A 20,398-nucleotide genomic window follows, 5' to 3' on the forward strand; every position below is an offset into this window, starting at 1 on the left:
CGAGCTAGCTAACATACTGTCCTTATCAGCGAGCTAGTTACGTTACTGAGGAGAGAACTAAGGTTAGCAGCGAGCTAGCTAACATACTGTCCTTATCAGCGAGCTAGTTACGTTACTGAGGAGAGAACTAAGGTTAGTGGCGAGCTAGCTAACATACTGTCCTTATCAGCGAGCTAGTTACGTTACTGAGGAGAGAACTAAGGTTAGTGGTGAGCTAGCTAACATACTGTCCTTACCAGTGAGCTAGCTACATTACAGAGGAGAGAACTAAGGTTAGCGGTGAGCTAGCTAACATACTGTCTTTACCAGTGAGCTAGCTACATTACAGAGGAGAGAACTAAGGTTAGCCATGAGCTAGCTAACATACTGTCTTTACCAGTGAGCTAGCTACATTACAGAGGAGAGAACTAAGGTTAGCGGTGAGCTAGCTAACATACTGTCCTTTTCCAGTGAGCTAGCTACTTTACAGAGGAGAGAACTAAGGTTAGCTGTGAGCTAGCTAACATACTGTCTTTACCAGTGAGCTAGCTACATTACAGAGGAGAGAACTAAGGTTAGCCATGAGCTAGCTAACATACTGTCTTTACCAGTGAGTTAGCTACATTACAGAGGAGAGAACTAAGGTTAGCGGTGAGCTAGCTAACATACTGTCCTTTTCCAGTGAGCTAGCTACTTTACAGAGGAGAGAACTAAGGTTAGCTGTGAGCTAGCTAACATACTGTACTTTTCCAGCAAGCTAGCTATGTTACAGAGGAGAGAACTAAGGTTAGCGGCGAGCTAGCTAACATACTGTTATTACCTGTGAGCTATCTACATTACCGAGGAGAGAACTAAGGTTAGTGGTGAGCTAGCTAACATACTGTCCTTTTCCAGCAAGCTAGCTACGTTACAGAGGAGAGAACTAAGGTTAGCAGCGAGCTAGCTAACATACTGTCCTTATCAGCGAGCTAGTTATGTTACTGAGGAGAGAACTAAGGTTAGTGGCGAGCTAGCTAACATACTGTCCTTACCAGTGAGGTAGCTACGTTACCAAGGAAAGAACTAAGGTTAGCGGTGAGCTAGCTAACATACTGTCTTTACCAGTGAGGTAGCTACATTACAGAGAAATGAACGAAGGTTAGCCATGAGCTAGCTAACATACTGTCTTTACCAGTGAGTTAGCTACATTACAGAGGAGAGAACTAAGGTTAGTCATGAGCTAGCTAACATACTGTCTTTACCAGTGAGCTAGCTACATTACAGAGGAGAGAACTAAGGTTAGTGGTGAGCTAGCTAACATACTGTCCTTCTCGGCAAGCTAGCTATGTTACCGAGGAGAGAACTAAGGTTAGCAAAGAGCTAACTAACATTAGCGGCGAGCTACCTACGTTACAGAGGAGAAAACTAAGGTTAGCTAAGAGCTAACTAACATTAGCGGCGAGCTAGCTACATTACAGAGGAGAGAACTAAGGTTAGCGACAGGCTAGCTAACACTACCGGGAAGAAAAGTAAGGATTTTTTAAAAACAAATTTTCTTTCCATTTTCCACACAGTAGTTTTGTCTTCCCTCACTGTCCTGCCAGTGCTAAAGAGTGAAGGCTAGCATGTCATTAGCATCCAAGTATATGTTCACATAGCAGGTTGAAGTGGTCCAAATCTGAACTTTTGCATTTTGATTTGGGTCAATTTCACATGCAGTGTAGAAATCTAATCCATATTCGATTCGTGCAGCTCTGCGACTCTGAATAGCCTTACCAGAATTTATGATATTTTTACAATCAAGAACTAAGACAAAAAGGCAGCTTATGAATTTATTTGGACTGATGTCTCCAATAATATATTACAACACTCATGTTTCTAATAAAATGTCAGAATGCAGCAACTGAATGCTTCCTCAACAAGTTTAAAGAAACCAAGGACACAAAATCAAAGAAGTGGGCGTGTCCGAATAGCATGCCCTTTTTTGATAAGCTTGATCATCAGACTCTTAAACTCCTCAGCTCCTGTTATTCTTTATTCTGGCAAAGACGGAACCAAATCTACACAAATACAACGAGATTCAGTGTGCTCTCCTTAGAATACGATAAAAGAAAATATCTAATGTAATAAAAACATATGCATGATAACTGCGAGGTTAGACTTACAAACAATATCTTCAAACAGTCCAATGATATTCCAGTGCGATTTTCTCAATCCAGCTGGAAAAGTGCAAATATGCAATGTGGTGATCAATACATATTCATAAAGAAGATAAAAATAAGGAGTTCAGAGTTTGTCACACTCTGGTCCTGTTCTGTGTCTTTTTTTCTAGTGGCCCGGTGTTTTCTCCGTGTCCCTGTGTTTATGAGTGTTTATGTGTAGCTCCTCCCCCTTGTTACCTGTTCCAGGGTGTTTTTTTTTTATCCCGTTTGCTCTTCCTCAGTTTATTTCTTGTTTGTTTCTTGTTTTAAGTTTAGTTTTAGTTTTAGTTCCTGGTTTGTTTCCTCCGTTGTTTTGTTTGCCTTCCTGTTTGTTCATGTTTCCTGGTGTTTGTTTTAGTTTATTCCGTTGTTTCTTTGTTTACATACTATTTTCCCCTTTATTACCTGCATTTGTGTCCACCTCCGCGTCCTCCCTGTCCCTTCATGACAGAGTGCAGAAGTCACTGTACTCTACTCTGTAATTATTTGTAGTTACAGTAATAGCTAAAATAATTAAGCTGCATGTTGAGTATTTATCTCTGTGCTTTACACAGAATTTCTCTGCTTATTTCAGATTCAGAACTGCAGTTCAGATCACTGCTGTGTCTGTAGCTAGAAAATGAGAGTGTATTATGATTTTAACTTGATATAAAAGTGTGTGTGTGTGTGTGTATGTATGTTTGTGTGTGTGTGTTAAATAATTAGGTGCTGCAGGCCATGGGCTACCCCACAGGCTTCGACACGGACCTGGACTCCATGAGCGCTGATGAGAAATCCGACAGCGAGGGGAAGAGCGAGACGTCTACACACTCCAGCAATAACACACCACACACAGACAGCTCCAACACACTGGAGGTACACACACACACACACACACACACTGATTAGAGCGGTGGTATGCTCCTCACACTGAAGCAGATGTTGATTTGAGTAATCAGGACTCAGTGTGGGACGGAGCAGAAGCTCATCACTTCTCTATTTACCGCAGTTATATTTGATTTACAGATGGGATTAAGATGTTCTTCTGTATAAAGAAGGAGAAATGTGTCTCCTATTGGTCTAGTTGACTATTTCCTTACTTCCACACACACTTACTCTAGATATCTGCACTATAATTTATATATTAGGGGTGTAACGGTACGCGTATTCTTTGTTAAAATCTTTTATCACGGTCTCTGCGTCCCTGTTCGGTACACGCAAACGCACAGAGAATACACAGTACAGCATATAGGAGACTTGTGGAACCAATGAACTTAACCCAGAAAGTGTCGCTGTAGCACTGTTGCTATTAGCAACTCGCTACAGACCTAGCCCAAGGCTTATAGCATGCGCTGAGCACATTGGCAACTCAAAACAGTGCACCAGAGAGTGCACACAGGGTTAGGCGCTCGTAATGTCTCTCTCTCTCTCCCTCTCCCTCTCTCTGTCTTGCTTGCTCACTTGTGCGCTCTGTCTGTCTGTCTATCTCTCTTTCTCTGTCTGTCTGTCTGTCTCTCTCTCTCTCTCTCTCTATCTTGATGCCTTCACTTCTGGTGCAAAAATTCAAGCAGTTTAGTTTGGTTTGATGGCTTGTGATCATCCATCTTCCTTTTGATTATATATATATATATATATATATATATATATTATAATTTGGAAAAATCAAAGAAACTCATCCTTTTTAAGTGCTCTCTTATTTTTTTCCAGAGCTGTACATGTAAAGCATTCCTATATTGTTATGGCTTGATTATGAAAAAATAATGTATGTGTTTGTGTGTTTGTGTGTGTGTGTGTGTGTGTAGGTGCGAACTCAGGGTCCTATTCTGACGGCGAGTGGTAAGAACCCGGTAATGGAGCTGAACGAAAAACGACGAGGCTTAAAATACGAGCTGATCTCAGAAAGCGGCGGCAGCCACGACAAACGCTTCGTTATGGAGGTAAAAAAACACTACCCTGCACTGAATTAGAAGGAAAACATGGTGGCTGCTTTCATAATGCGTCTTATAATACGCCGTGCCTTATAGTGTGAAACATATGGTACATAGTGTTTTTTACAACACATGTCACAAAGCAGCTTTACGAATAAAAATCTGTAATAAAATCACATTTAAAGATCTTACAGGCTTCACTTATCGTACATCGTGCAGAAATATAGAACACCTTCATCTATACATTAACACATACTGGTCTCTGACAGGTGGAGGTGGATGGGCAGAAGTTCCGTGGGGCGGGGCCTAATAAGAAAGTAGCTAAAGCCAGCGCCGCCCTCGCTGCTCTGGAGAAACTCTTTTCAGGACCCAACGCTGCTGGAAACAAGAAGAAGAAAATCCTTCCTCAGGTGAGCCGTCAATACCGCCATCAATAACCAGAGAACAGGAGAAAAGATCAATATTCCCAGCCTGAGCCGTCTGATCAGTGAGTAACTGATCACCGCTCAGCCTACAAGCTCTCCCGATCAATAATCAATACTCTGACCTTGACTACAAAGCTTATTGATCCAAAATCTTCAGCTCCTGTTCTTCTTCTGACTTCCTGTGATCAATATTAACCTGATCATATGACAGAGAAGTGGAAGATTTGCAGATGAAGAGAACAGTAATTTATATTTTTTGTTGTTTATAATTTAGGATTTGTTTATATTTTATATTGAAGCTTTTCTGTACATGGTTACATAAAGGTGTATATAGTATTTTTAATCAATCAATCAATCAACCTTTATTTTTGCTCTGGAAAACATTGAGGATCACCCTCATTTACAATGTTGCAGAGCATTGACAGCATCAAATGGATTGAAAACATTTAATAATAAATTAAAAATAATAAGGAATAAAAAAATAAAATACTCATTTTAAATTAACATTTAATATAGATCAATAAAATATATGTAAAATAGAACATTGTAAAAGACCATGAAAAAACAAATTGACACATAAAAAAAAAGATAGAAAATAGTAAAAATAGTAAAAGTAAAGTAAAATGATTAGAGTAATAGGAAATGATAAAACGAATAATAATGAACTAAGAACATAATAATCAAAAAATAAAAAGTAATAATAAATAAATACAAATAAATAAAATAAATAATAAGAAAAAAGATAAACTAATTTAAAAAATATTTTTATATCTTTACATTGTATCAAAGTGCCATATCTTTATTGTTGTACTGTAAAACAGTAGTGTACATTAACAGTATACCTGTGTAAATTTACTTTCCCTCAAAATAACTCAACACGCAGCCATTAATTCTGGTTCTCGAACCAGTTCTGTTCGGGGATATAAGAACCGTAGTGCTTTTTAGCATACCAGCCCACGTTTACACCAGCTTTATTGGAACTGACAAAACGTTACATCATACCTCACCAACAGAGGGCGCTGCACAGCGGCGGTGAACAGAAGAGGTCATGATTCGCCCTGAAGAACCTAGTATTATTCTTTGGTTCCCACTGTGAACAAACTTTCCTGCTTCCAGAACCTGAAATACTTTTATTGGCGTAAAAGCAGTGAGTGAACCAGTTCAAAATTAGATTTACAAACCAGAACCAGTGGAAAATTGACATCGACTTGATGACATCAAGGAGCTGGTGGACGTTAGACACCCTTCTACACCTTACGATTGAGGATGCCCCACAGGGGCTCAGTTGGGTTTCGATCTGGAGACATTCTTGCCTCATCTATGATCTTTACCTTTACTTCTGCAATTAATTGTAGTTGTTGTTGTAAAGTTTCAGTGTTTTTTAAAATTGCAATCTCTTAATCTCTAAATCTGCTAAAAAAAGGTTTTTAGGTAAAGGAATGAGAAAAGGAGGTGAACGTTAGTTAGGAGATTTAATCCATATTTCCATATTTTGTCTGTCTGCCTGTCTGTCTGTCTGTGTCATAGACTAAAGGAGTGATAGCTGCGGCTGCAGCTGCTACAGCCGTGGCGGTTCAGGCAGCTCGAGGGAGAGGAAGAGCTGCACTTGCGCGTGGAGCTTTCGTCAGCGCTGCTGCTCCAGGATACGTCACACCAGGTAAAAAACACACAGCATATATTTAACTTATATTTTTTATTATTAGAGTTCCAGATCTTTCCATTTAGCTTAGTAACTTAATTTAAATAGCTTTAACTAATGCATCAGATACTGGTGACAGTAAGGGACTGTCTGTAAAAGGCGGACACTGTTAAATACGTAAAACATTCACCGTGATTGGGATCCTTTTTAGTATATTCTGTATCATAATATATATATATATATATATATATATATATATATATATATATATATATATATATATATATATATATATATATCATATATAATATATAATAATATATATAAAAAAATATTCATTGATTAAAATATTTTCATTTCATTGACTTAAAACTAAACTTAATGTACTAAAATGTAAACTAAATCAAACAATATTTTGACTAACGTATTTTTCGCACTATAAGGCGCACAAAAATTCCTTTAATTTTCACCAAAAATCGACAGTGTGCCTTATGTACGAATTTGCTAGCGCTAACCGTGGCTAGCTGCTGCTGCACACAGCCTTAGTGGAAATCTGGAAATCTAAGCTTACTGTAAATAAACAGAAGCTCTTTACTCACCCAAATAAACTTTAAAATATATATATATATATATATATATATATATATATATATATATATATATATATATATATATTTTTTTTTTTTTTTTTTTTTTTTTTTACATTTTTGTGTACTTAGCTTAGTTAACTTAACTTTTTACCCCCCACCACCACCCGGCGACGAGACCTACTGAAGGAAAACATGGCGACACCCCTGTTCCTTACTAGTGTTGCTTAAAAAATGCACCTTATGTATAAAACCAGACCAGAAAATAGACATTTATTCATAAAGCACCATATAAAAAATACAGTAAATTGTAGTCAAAAGTCTAAGAGTAAAGAAACAGGATACAGAGTTTAAAGGCTCCCGAGTTTTATTTTTTTAGAATGATTTAATGATATTTATCAGTGTGTTTTCTAAACCCTCTCGCTGCAGGTTTTGGAAATCCATACGGTTACAGTGCTGCTGCTGCTCCTGCATATGGTACGTACCCCCTTCCCCCCGTCCCCTCCCGCCTCGCTCCGAGTCTAGGGTCCAAATCTGCCCCAACTACCCCCCCCTCCCACCCCCAACTTCTATTCAGCTCTAAATTGGGCGAAAAACCCGTAAATCCAGCGATGTTTCAGTGTTTAAATCCCGCTGGCAGATCCCCCGGCCAACGGGAGGACAGGGTCATAACCTTTTGGTTCTTCCTGTGGTTGGAGCAAGCCTTGCTTCGCTTCAGCTGGGTGTTCTGAGCGCTGCTTTGTCTGAGTCTGCCTGCTCCCCCTGTCCCCTGTCCCCTGTCCCCCGTCCCCGACTCTGGACACGCCTTTCTCTCGCAGTGTCAGAACGGCTCTGCTGTCTCCAGCACTGAGATACCCCATTCAAAGCAGCCCTGCCTCAGAGAGAGAGAGATGAAGGGAGGGAGGGAGGGTAAGAGAGAAGGAGGAGGGAGGGACGGATTGAGAGACCAATGCCACTTAACATACACACATGAACAATGAACACACAGGGTATAAATACAGGACTGTAAAGAAGTTTAGTAGGGCATCGAATCACACACACACACACACACATATATATATATATATATATATATATATATATATATATATATATATATATATATATATATATATTTCACTAAAACAGATGCAGTTAAACATATAAAACAATAATTTCTCATTAAATGTGTTTTTAATGTACTCAAAATATTGCAGAGGATCAGATTCATGCAGTTTCATGCAGTTCAACAGCATACTCAAATTTCTTAGACCCGATTAAAAACATATATATATATATATATGATCAAGAAAAATGGATTTTAGCTAAAGAATCAGATCTTATAAACTCTTAAGCAGAATAGTTTGGGATGATGAATAAACCCTCAACATGCATCAACAAACTATATACTTTATACTCCTGTTGCTGACTAGGCCTGTTACGATAACCAGATACATTTGCGTTATTAAAACAGTATTGTCATTTTATTAGAATTCAATTTTTTTTGTATTCAACATAAACGAAATATAAATAACACAGTTAATAAATGTTTTTACACATTATCAGAACAGTGCATTATTTAAAATAATGGGCTCTTCTCACATCACAAAATCTTTTTGTTTAAAAAAAAAAAAGCCTGGATGTTTTACCATTACCTTTAGTGCTGTTAGTGATGTTTGTTAGCTGTACATGTACATACGCAGATATTTTGTGACAGTTAAGCAAACAGAAAACAAAGAATGTAAATGTAAATAATTAACTGTTATTAATAAAAAAAACAATGAATGAGAGAGAAAGGTAGACAGAGTGAGAGAGAGAGATAGAGAGAGAAAGAGAGAATGAGACAGAAAGTTAGACTTTTACTTTTAACAACACTTTATTATAACCAAACTGTGTTATAATATGTAAAAGTCACTTTTTGGCCATCTCAGCCATTAAAATCATTATTTAAAAACAGGACATCATGTCACAAGAGATAAATAAATAAATAAATCATCTAAAACTGAGCAAATTGCTTCCCCACAACACCACACTGCCCTAAAAGACATAAAATCAGACATACATTTATGATTATAATAATTAAAATCAATTAAAACCCTGGAAATGAAAATGAGAGAATACCAGAGCTCTATGCTTGTAAATAAGGGGTGTAGTTCATCTGAGAGTGTGATGGTGCAGCAGGTGTAGTTTAGTCTCTGGTTTAGAGGCTGTATTTAATGTACCGTTGATTTAGAGCAGGTAATCAGGTGTTTCTGTAGGTCTGCTGGTGAGCTGGTGTGTTCGGGGTTAAATCCAGCAGCTTCTTCTCACTGCTGAGAGTCTGAGAGGACTGGCATGTCTCTCTTTCAGCACCTCACACTGCCATGTGCACACACACACATTACTCAGAGTCCAGTGCACAGAGTACAGCAACACACACACACACACTCATATACTGTACATAGAGAGACTAGTGCGTGAACAACAAGTAAATAGTCATAGATATTTATATTAAATCTAATATAACGTTATAAAATCTCATTTTAATTGAGCTCTTTTTTTCAACTGTCTTTCTATTGTAAATTATTTTATTTATTTAGACAACTTTTTTTACATAAAAAATAAGTATTGAGCACCATCATTCCAGAGAGCACAGTTCTGCTCCACAGCTCAATACCGGGGGGATTTATACTCCTCTAGCCCACACTTTTAGTCATTTAGGCATTAGACATGGTGTTTATGCTCCAGGGATTCCTGTTATATTGCTAATATCTTTCTACAGAGACTTCACAAGCTGTGTGTGTGCATTTGCACATCTGTGGCAGAAATGAACGTGACAACCTCTTAACATTAAAACAAGTTATAATGATTTTTAGGATTTTTTTTTCCGGGTTGTGTCTCAATTCACTAGCCGGGGCAGCAGTGTATTGGAGCGCGACCTTGACGACACGGGTTGGATCCCACGTGAGGAGCGGTGTGTTCATTTATTTATTTTTTCCTTTTTTCTTGGGTTTACCTGCTTTGAGATTAGGGTTCAACTACCCTCTGGGCTGGAGAGCTACTAGTCTGTAGCACTCCATCCCATGACGCACAGATTTTTTTTTGTGGCCACGTCATGGCTTGGAAAGTATCTGGCCCACGGCCAAACTTAATTGCCGACGCCTGTCCTATTGAATCCAGTGGATCAGAATCAAGGCTGATCACAGCATGTTTTAAAGAATGGCATATCTGCTTCATATTTGATCCCTGGTCCTTTGTTTTTACCGCTGTGTTGTAGTAAAGCACCCGGCAGCAGTGAGGAGAGTTCTTAAAAAAGGAAACAGTACAGTTTAGAGACTGCAGTACGGAAACATCACATCATAACATAAGATAACATAAAACTACGAACATACAGATAAACTAGACCATCTCAAAAATATTTAATATTCTTCAAAAGTTAGTTTATTTCAGTAATTCAGTTTTTAAAATGTGAAACTCATATATTATATAGATGTATTAAACACAGATTTTTGAGCTTTTTCTATTTTAAGCTTTTATTTTGTATTATTTTATTGTTGAAGTTTATGACCTTACAGCCAATGAAAACCCAAAATTTCAAATATTACATGTTCTAACATAACAGTCCTGCTGAAAAATGAAATCTGCATCTCCATAAAAGTTGTTGATCACTGATTGGTGGAAACTTCACTGTAGACCTTGAGCAGTTTGGACTGTGTGTCTCTCCACTCTTCCTCCAGACTCTGCTCCCTTTATTTCCTTTAAATGAAATGTAAAATTTACTGATGATCAGTGATGGTTTGTTTGGAGAGACATGTCATCTGCTGCTGTTGATCCACTGTGTTTTATTATCAAGTCTAAAGTCAGTGCAGTGTTTTCCCAACTTTTATGGAGATAAGGATTTCCTTTTCCAGCAGGACTTGGCACACTGCCCACACTGCCAAAAGTACCAATTGGTCTTATATAATATTCAAATTTTCTAAAACACTGATTTTTGAGTTTTTTATTGGCTGTAAGCCAAAATAATCATCAACATTTTAAACTGTTTTTTGTGGCATTGGGTATCTCTCTCTCTGGTCCAGCCCGGCTGAAGCTGCTTTGAATGAGTTTTATGTGCAGGGGGGGCTAGGAGAGGAGGGGAGAAGGAGGCTGGAGGTAATGTCCTGATTTTTTTGGGTATTGGGGTAACTGTGGGGGCATCTGAGGGGCAGTAAGTGGGGTAATAGCCCCTGCTGTCCTGGTCTATGCCTGCCACATAATAAGAGCTCCTCTATAGGTAAAGGAAAGCCAGTTACGGTGCTGAAGGAGACCAGCATCCTCTTTTCCCCACCTCTTTACCTCTCTCTCTCTTTCTTTCTTTCTTTCTCTCTCTCTCTCTCTCTCTCTCTCTCTCTCTCTCTCTCTTTTCTCTCTCTCTGTTTCTCTGGTCTCATGGAGAGCTGTGTGCATGCACTTCCTCTCACTCAGTCATCCAATGCTGTCCAATCCTCTGCCTCCTGTTGCTGCTTTGTGATTTCTAAAATGGGACTGGGAGACTACAGCAGTTAAACACGAGACACACACTCATACACACACACACACACATAAAATACACACACCAGGGTGAACATTTCACACTCCTCTCACAATCTCCAAACTGTTTTATTAATGTCCAAACCAACCTGACCCTTACCCAGAATTCCACCTCCACCCTCACTGTTCACAGATCAGATCGATTCCCCTCTCTTTTAATGCTGTAAATTAAGCTTCAGTATTAAAGCATAGCAGGTTCATTTATTTAATAAATAAAGTGCACTAAACAATATATATACAGGCCAAGAAAACATTTTTGGAAAAAAGATATATCTATATTTTTAATAGCCTTTTAAATACATATATTTTTATTATTAGGAATGTCCCTACAGTCTATCCTGTAGTCGGCTACTTTAAACCTAACTCAGTTCCGATCCTTTGTTTTTACCGCTGGGTTTTAGCAGAATAAAAACCCTATGGTTTTCTCTATAAAGAATTAACAGACACTTTCCCTTCAGTTTTCAGTAGTTATAAATGTAAAAAAAAAAAAAAAAAAAGCGTCTCTGATTTATAGAACTTTGGATTTTACAGGGGAATGTGACATTGAAACAGTCAATTACACATTCATAATATAATAATATATATAGTGTATAATTTTGTTTTTAGATACGGTATCTATTATGTATGTTTAAAGCGATAGATAGATAGATAGATAGATAGATAGATAGATAGATAGATAGATAGATAGATAGATAGATAGATAGATAGATAGATAGATAGATAGATAGATAGATAGAGTGAAAGGAGAGAGATAGAGAGAGATGAAAAGAATAGGATAGAGAAGGAGTGAGATACAAATATAGAAATACAGAAAAAGAGAGAGAGAGAGAGAGAGAGAGAGAGAGAGAGAGAGAGATAGTAGGACAGACAGACAGATTCTTAACATAAATGACTTGAGATGGGAGCGGCTACTCGATTTATACACTGTAATCACCTTAAAAAAATAGGGTGAAAACCAGTGAGCAAGATAATTTATTTTTATGGCTCATTTTAAAGAAGATAAAAGAAAAAATTAAATCACAATGTGCTCACTTTATGCATTCGCTTACCCTTATTAACAGTGTGGCCATATTCGTGCAAACACTAAAATCAGACCAGTAATAAAATTTAAATTGGGACATCTCCATCAATTATGCACATCACATACTATAGGTGTAAATAAAAATGAAATATTTTTGCATATGGTAAACGATATATTTACAATATTTTACCCTGGAATATGGTGCCAAATCACCCACCACTATTTATTTATCACATCAGGGTTCTTCTTTTTACTGCTTTTATCAAAATAAATATTTACACTTTTCTCATTTCCCATTATATATCTACTAGAGAGATTATATCTGCCCAGTATCATTTATTTTAATTTAATCCTGGAGATATTTGGAGTGCATTATTATTATTAGTATCATGCAGTAGTGTATATTCCTGAAATATTTAATTTTTAATTCAGTGTTTTGTCATATCGCCAAAAATATCATTATCTCGAAATGCATAAAACAAAATCATGATATTACTTTAGCACCATATCGCCCACCCCTATTCTATAGTCCGATAGTCCAGGCCTGTTTTCCCCTCCTGTGTGAACTAATATGTTTCCTCTATTTTGACCTCTAAACCCCACCTACTGACCCCTTCTGCTTCCTGTCACTCACTCCTCTAACTGATAAATCTATAAATGATCATGACTGATGGCACAGATCCTTCATTTTTGTTTATATTTCCTTTTTTCTCCCGACCCCCCGACTCATGTGCAGTGCTCTCTTCATTCTCTTTTTTAGGTTTGCCCAAGAGAATGCTTCTGTTGCCCGTCATGAAAGTGCCCGCCTACCCAATCCCCCACTACTCATTCTTTTAGCTCAGGAGATCCACCAAAACACACACACACAAATATATTTACACACATATATACACACAAATACATACATGAATTTTAATTGAGAAGGGAATGTTAAACTGTCGTAGTGTATAAAACCCCCTGCAGAGCTGTAAGGACTTGAAGTGGAGGGTTATTTGTAAAGAGCATTTTTATTTTTCGTTTAATTTTATTTTTGAGTTCTTCATGTTTTTTCTGACTTTAAAAAGAAATAATGCAGGTGTTTAAGTTTAAATAGGAAGAAGAAGAAAAAAAAGACTTGAACGATTTGTACTGTGAATTGTTACCTCATTCGTGGAATTTTAAATTAAACCAACTTTTATTGTTTATTTTTCTTTTTTATTTTTTGTTTCTATAAGAAGGGTTAAGGCTATGTCTATATTGGTCTGTGTAACAATGGCAGAAGTTATGGGATGTATAGATCTTATTAAAAGAAGAAGAAGAATAAAATAAACTACTGCTGAAAAATAAAACCTTTATCTTCCTCAATTACCAAGCATCCACTTGTGTTTCCATGATGAGCCATAGAGTTTAGTATTATAGCTTTATGTAGTGATGTAAAATTTAATAACTATCACAGTTTAGCTTCTGCATTACAGTCTCTTATGCTTGTATGTAGTATTGTAGATGGTTAAAAAAAAGAAATTCATTCAGTTTATTTCACTTAACTTATTCTCTAAAACCCTCTGGTCCCTCTGAGTAAGAAAAAGAACATCAACAAACTATATAAAGTATACCCTACTGTTGACTAGGCCTGTTACGATAACCAACTACAAAAGAAAAATTTAAAACAATATTGCTTTGAATTGGATTTTTTTATATATATATTTTTTAAATAAACAACTGGATGTATTACTATTGTTGTATAAAAATAGATAAATTATCTTAGTGCTGTTAGTGGTGTTTGCTAGCTTTGCTGTATTCTGATACACTGATCTGGACTGAGTGTAGTTCTCTTAATAGGGGTATCCGGTTATTGGTGTTAAATGTCTTTACTCTGCTTTTACACATTTTACAGTAGCTTTAGTTTAGATAATGTCAGATAGATATTTATAAACTGACAGATTGCCACAAGTAAACATGCAAGAACAGGGTGTCTCCATATCCTAAAAAACACAAACAAATCTCAATCTATGTAAAAAGACCTTTACTTGTCTTAAAATAGCCCTCAATCCATCTTCCAAAGGTTTCAATGTATAGTAAACACAATTGTTTTTTTTTTTCAATAATGTCCAAAATTTTTATATTGCACAGTAGACATGGATAATCTGTATGTATGAATGTTAGATAACCTCAAAACTGTAGTATATTAAGTAGTATTTTTAATATTAGTTTGTTTGAAAATACATAAATCGAAAGCTTTTACTGTACAGTTAATATTAGTGTTGTGCTTTCTGCCATTGCAAGAATGGTCATTTTATCTTTGATAAAGCATTTATAAGTAATAATATGTAAGCCCAATGAACAATATTATGATGATTGGGAAAAATGATTTAAATCATGTTAATACATAGTAGTTAATATATATTAGTCTGTTTTATCGTGACAGGCCTACTCTTGACCAGAAAGCAATGGGACCTGTTTTATTTTGTTTGTTTGTTTGTTTGTCTGTTTTATTTAGTTTTGTTTTTTTTTCTCTTTTTTGAGTCACAATTCCATTGCTGTTAATAATTAGTCACATAAAAACAAACACACACACACACACACAAAACACACACACAAATATACATAAATATATATAAACATACACAAAAAGAGGACAACAGAAACACAGGCATCACTTCCCAAAGAGCCTTCACAATGCAACACACCTGGAGCCTCCAGTCACAGCCACACACCGGAGAATCGAAAGCAGCAACATGGGATCCATGGAGATTTGCTACCCAGTTGTCCTTTGTCCTTTTTGTTGGGTTTTTGTTTGTTTTGTTTGATTTGGGTGTTTGTTTGACCCTTCTTGGTAAATGTGTCTCGGCGTGTGAGCTGTAAGTTCTTCCTGATCCACAGGCCAGCACCAGCAACCGCACGGCATGGCCCACGTCCCCGACGTCCCCAATGTCCCCGCCCACTTTCTCGTCCAATTTATAGAGCGAAAGCTACATGATGATAACCTTCACAGCGACCTTCTCCTCCTCCTCCTCGTAGCTGAAGGCGAGGTGAAGAAGTGCGTATGTTCTCCTCTGATTAAAACAGTGCTGTAATATACTCAATAAAATAGGCTATTTACTCTGAACAAGACATTTTCCAATAACTACACAGACTAGTCTGACCTTGATCTTAATCTCCTCCGAGATATTGAGCTGTACGTCCTCTACACTGAAATAAGAAGGCCGAGGCCACCGCAGCCCAGTTTGCTGTTAGGTGATTTATGATATTTTAGTAACACTTTTACTGTTTTAAGGAGCATAAATTGAAATGTAAAAGATGTGACCTTTATTAGTTTCTACACCCATTATCAATTATTCCAGCTTTACTGATCATATAGGACTCTTCATAGTTCTAAAATAAATAAAGACAGTAGTTCTGTATCTGTTTCTCTGTAGTTTTATTATCGTATTTTTCGCTCTATAAGGATCACTTAGTGAACATCTATTTTCTGGACTAGTTTTATAGAAAGGGCACACTGATTGTATGGCGCATTATGAGACACTAGTAAGGAACAGGGGTGTAACCATGTTTTCCTTCTAATTCAGCAGATCTCTGCGCTGGGTGGTGGTTGTTAATAAGTTAAGTAAAGCTAAGCTAACTACAAAACAAAACTTTCAAGTCTTTCAAGTTAAACAAGTGCTGTATGCTAATTGACACAGATTTCTCTGCAGAAAACTGTTTATTTGGGTGAGTAAAGCAATTCTGTTTATCGACAGTAAGCTTAGATTTCTGAATTTCTGAAAGGCATTAGCATTTGCTGCTAACCGCAAGCGCTAGACAGTGATACACTGAGGAACCTTGAGTGATCTGGTAAGCCAGTGCGATATCACTTAGCGGTTCATCCCACGTAGCTTGTTTTAATAAAAGAGCTAGTGTTGCAGTTAGTGGCTAAAGCTAATGCTGCTCCAGCAGTGCTAGCCGGGGTTATCAGCAGACTACAGTCTGATATACTCAACTCTGAACAGTGAAAGACCTATTGCTTAGCATGGTTAGTGGCTAATGCTAATAAATTAGATCTGACATTTTTTTTAGTAAGCACAGTGTTAAAACTGAGCTTTTTGAAAACATTTTCATGCTGTTTGAATGAGTGAAATCTGTTCAGAATTATGTTAATAATTGCAACATTGCAACACTAAAGAAGCATAGACATATTATTTAATAAAAATATTATTAATAACAGATCTCTGAAAAATTAAAACAGCAACAATGCAAACATTCATCCACAGCCCTAAACACCAGTAAATTAGGCTAGAAGAATGAAGATTCTAATATAATTTAACATGGTTCAAGAATAGAAAATACTTTTTAAACTAACAAATTATTTATATTGAGCTTATTGACTTGCAAAAAAACACAAAAAAGCACACAATATTATTAGTTTCTTTTCTATATAGTGATTTTCACTCCATAGCTTTTATATGAAATACAAATAGCATTAAAAATCTGAAGCCTATGTCACAGATTATTTTCCTAAACCCGATCCGAGCAAAGAGGTGAGTTCAGGATGGGCCGAGAATCTAAGTTCCAATTCTCAGTTCAGCAGTGACATTGGCGTTTAAAAACTCCAGCAGTACTGCTGCTGTATCTGACCCACTGCAAATAACAAAAAATAAATAACAAATAACTCTGCCTTTGTGGTGGTTTTCTATACTGTGGGTTCTGAGTATTGAAGAACAGGGTTAAAATAAGGAGGAGAATAATAATAAAGTATAATATATAATATAATATATAGTATAATATTCTAATATACAATAATAAAGTATACAGAGAAACACAAACACAACTACTGTGATTTGTATGATACAACTATCCAGTGTCCTATAGGATTAGTTGAGCTCATAATTTGTGCTCTTTAAAATTAGTAAAATGTCATCGCCTCACTTTGTGTTAGTATCAGATATTGATCCGTACATCCGTGTTCACTATAAACTGAATTAAGGGGACGGCGGCCACTGCAGAGCGAGTTGCTGCAAGTTGCTGTTGAGTTGATTTGGCTTCGGCCCAATCAGAAAGCGCAGGTGCTGGTCCGTGTCAGGAAAATGTCGTGGCCATCCCTAACCAAAGAGAACCACCATCTCCCTGGTTAATCGCTGTGGTCACATGACCCCCATTGCTGTAAGGTAATTGCTGTTTTCTTTACCCGCCCCAACCCTCCTCCCTTTTCCTCCTCCCTTCTTCTCCTCCTCCTCCTCTTACTATTCCCATTCTTCATCATGGTCATCCTCAGCTGTGTCCACTCAGAAACCAATGGGGCCTGTTCTCTTTGATGGTGATGGCGTTCATTGTGTACAATACTCTCTCCAAAATCACACTAGTTCTGGTTCTGGTTCTGATTTGTCAGAGTTATATGTACTAACCACATCTGTCTGAAACTTGACTGAAAGTTGCCACATTCCTTTTTCCTCACACATCCTCTTTTTTTGTTTTTTTGCTTTGATTATTTTTTTCCTCTCAAATGAATGAGCTCTGAGTTTTATTTCTTTCTTTTCTTGTTTTGTTCGGAAAGTGGTAACCATGCAACTTGAGTTGTTGATGTCTTTTTTATTAACCTCCTTGAAACGCTCCTGGTTCAATGAAAACCCCACATACAGCCTGAAAGAGCAGAGACCCTAGAACCCACCCTTGCAGCACACCTACCTACCCGCCACGCCCCGCCCCCTTTTCACCATCAGAGTGTGTACCACTGCCTCCTGCTGGCCCGCGCCATTAATTGCAGCTTTCTCTGCTCTTCTCCTCACTGTAGGTGGTCTTTTCATTGACAATCCCTTTTACCAGCCGCGGACCATCGCACCTTTTATTATTCACTTGGGTCCTCAAGATCTCTTCTCTGACTTCTAGAACCATCAGGTTGTGTGGCTCTAAAGTGTCGTACCGCTCCAGGCTTGACCAGGCTGTCTCCACCGCACAGAAAAAACATCCCAAACCACAAACGCACTCTCCTCCCGTACTGAAATAGACCTAAACTAAGGATTTTAAAGGATTTTTACCCAGTTTAAATGATCGAACGATCATACGAACCAACAAATCAACAATCACTCATTCACTCAATCAAACGATCAATTAATCAATCAATTACAGGTCGTACGAAAGCAATACCCCAACCTGCAATCTGACTCTGTTCTTCAACCTCAGCTCGTCCTTTCCTGACGGCTAATGGCTAACGGCTAACAGCTAATGGCTAGCGGCTAACGGCTGGGGCCTTCGCTCTCCTCTCTTTCTTAATCTCTTTCTCAATCTCTCTATCTCTCTATCTATCTCTCTTCTTCTCTTATATAGCAATACACCTGAACTTTTCTAGGCTTTAAGCTCAAACTTGATGAGATGATGTGATGAATGTTCCGTTGAGTCTTACTGCAACACTGCACTGCAATATATATTTACATATATTCATCTATTTCACTGTATATTTACATCCATGTGTGTGTGTGTGTGTGTATGTGTGGCTGTTACTATTACTATTACTATTCTTATTACTACTCTTATTATTATTATTATTATTATTACTATTACTATTGATAATACTATAAATATATGCATATATACATATATACAGTACTATAAATAGTATATATATAAGTATAAGTGTAGATATACCTTATGTACTTATGTATACTATATTTATATACTATATGATGATTTATAGACTATGTATGTATACATATATACAGTTAAATATTGTTGGTATAAACTATTTTAGAGAGTGAAATGTAACCATTAACTTGGAATATATATGTATACATAGCTTTCCTCCGGTTTTCTATATAGAAGCAATTTAATCTCGTGACTGAAAATCTATTGAAATGCAATATATGAATATATGATCGCCCTTTTCTTACTACTACTTACTGGTAGTGGATTAGTAATGCTTCCTTCTCTGCACCTTGAGCAGCTTCGACCATGTCTGTTCACACGAGTGTGTGTGTGTGTGTGTGTGTGTGTGTCTGTGTGTGTTGCAGTGTGTGTGTGTGTGAGCGAGTGTGTGTGTTTAAGAGTGTGTTTGAGTGTGTACAACCAAAGCCTTGAGGTCTGGCTCCAAAAAACATTAAAAAAAAATATATACTCTTTTCCATTTTTTTTCCAATTTAATACACAGAGCAACACACACGTTTACACACACACACACACACACACACACACACTTACAGGCAACTGGTCCTCAGAAAGCACACCCCCTCTGCACATTTGGGCTGGTTACACTCTGTCCCACTGTCACACTGGTGCATATAAACCACACACACACACACACTTAAACCCAGCAGTGTGAGTGTGTATAAGCAGGTCCATTGGGCAGCTATTGTGACCCAGTCACTCAACTTCACACAAAGTTACAAAATGTTACAACAATAGTTAGAAAGTGTCGGCTGCACTCTAGGAATTTTTTGTAAATTTGTGATTTCAAGTAATTTTGAACTTAATTTTAAAATAAGTTAAAAAAGAGTCTTTCATGGTGCTGTTTTACGTTTTTCCCCTCGTATTTAAGAGCGTTTTTACACCTGTAGTTGTGAAAGTTTCCATGATCCAGATCAGTGGATGAGTTAGTTTTATTTGGAGAGTTTCTCCCTCGGTTTGGTTTGGTTTCACACAGGCACAAACCTAAATGCACCAAAAACATATCGCCTCCTCTGATTGGTCAGAGCTGTCTGGTGCGTGGTAGCAAGATAGTAAATGTAGTCAGTAGATTCCGTGGATTCCGTTCCATGTTAAATAAACACTGGGTGTCAAAATATAACACTCATGGTGTAAATTCAACACTAACCGTGTAAATGAATCACTAACAGTGGTGATTTGTCACCAACGGTGGTGATTTAAGTGGTATACCTAGAATGCAGCCTACACTTCAGAACACAGCCTCTTAATCCAACACAAAGCACAGTCTCGCTCAATGTCTCGCTTAACTTCTCGCTTAACGTCTCGCTCAGAATCTCGCTCAGCGTCTTGTCTCAGAAATGTCTTGCTCAATGCCACACTCAACATCTTGCTCAGCGTCTTGCTCAATGCCTCGATCAATGTCTCACTTAGCGTTTTGCTCAGTGTCTTACTCAACATCTCACCCCGTATCTTGTTTAGCGTTTTGCGCAATGTCTTGCTCAATGTCTCGCTCAGCGTCTTGTTCGGCATCAGACTTAATGTCTC

The 20,398-nt window shown here is 37.4% G+C and overlaps 1 protein-coding gene across 4 annotated transcripts in view; it reads left to right on the top strand.

The window, feature by feature from the left end:
• The window catches only part of LOC103039720 (spermatid perinuclear RNA binding protein), a 156,256-nt gene extending 136,311 nt beyond the window's left edge, over positions 1 to 19,945 (top strand). For 3 of the 4 annotated variants that reach the window (XM_049468460.1, XM_049468462.1, XM_049468461.1), the window contains exons 14-19: positions 2,865 to 3,014; positions 3,941 to 4,075; positions 4,336 to 4,476; positions 6,019 to 6,148; positions 7,147 to 7,194; positions 18,009 to 19,945. In XM_049468460.1, the coding sequence (XP_049324417.1) occupies positions 2,865 to 3,014; positions 3,941 to 4,075; positions 4,336 to 4,476; positions 6,019 to 6,148; positions 7,147 to 7,194; positions 18,009 to 18,103 (699 nt within the window). In that variant the 3' untranslated portion in view covers positions 18,104 to 19,945. Of the gene's footprint in view, positions 1 to 2,864; positions 3,015 to 3,940; positions 4,076 to 4,335; positions 4,477 to 6,018; positions 6,149 to 7,146; positions 7,195 to 13,025; positions 13,610 to 18,008 lie in introns of those variants that run through there. The other variant, XM_022680950.2, reaches the window with a different exon arrangement.
• The last annotated feature ends 453 nt before the right edge of the window (positions 19,946 to 20,398 follow it).

This window comes from Astyanax mexicanus, chromosome 20 (assembly GCF_023375975.1).
Source record: "Astyanax mexicanus isolate ESR-SI-001 chromosome 20, AstMex3_surface, whole genome shotgun sequence".
NCBI classification, from domain to species: domain Eukaryota; kingdom Metazoa; phylum Chordata; class Actinopteri; order Characiformes; family Acestrorhamphidae; genus Astyanax; species Astyanax mexicanus.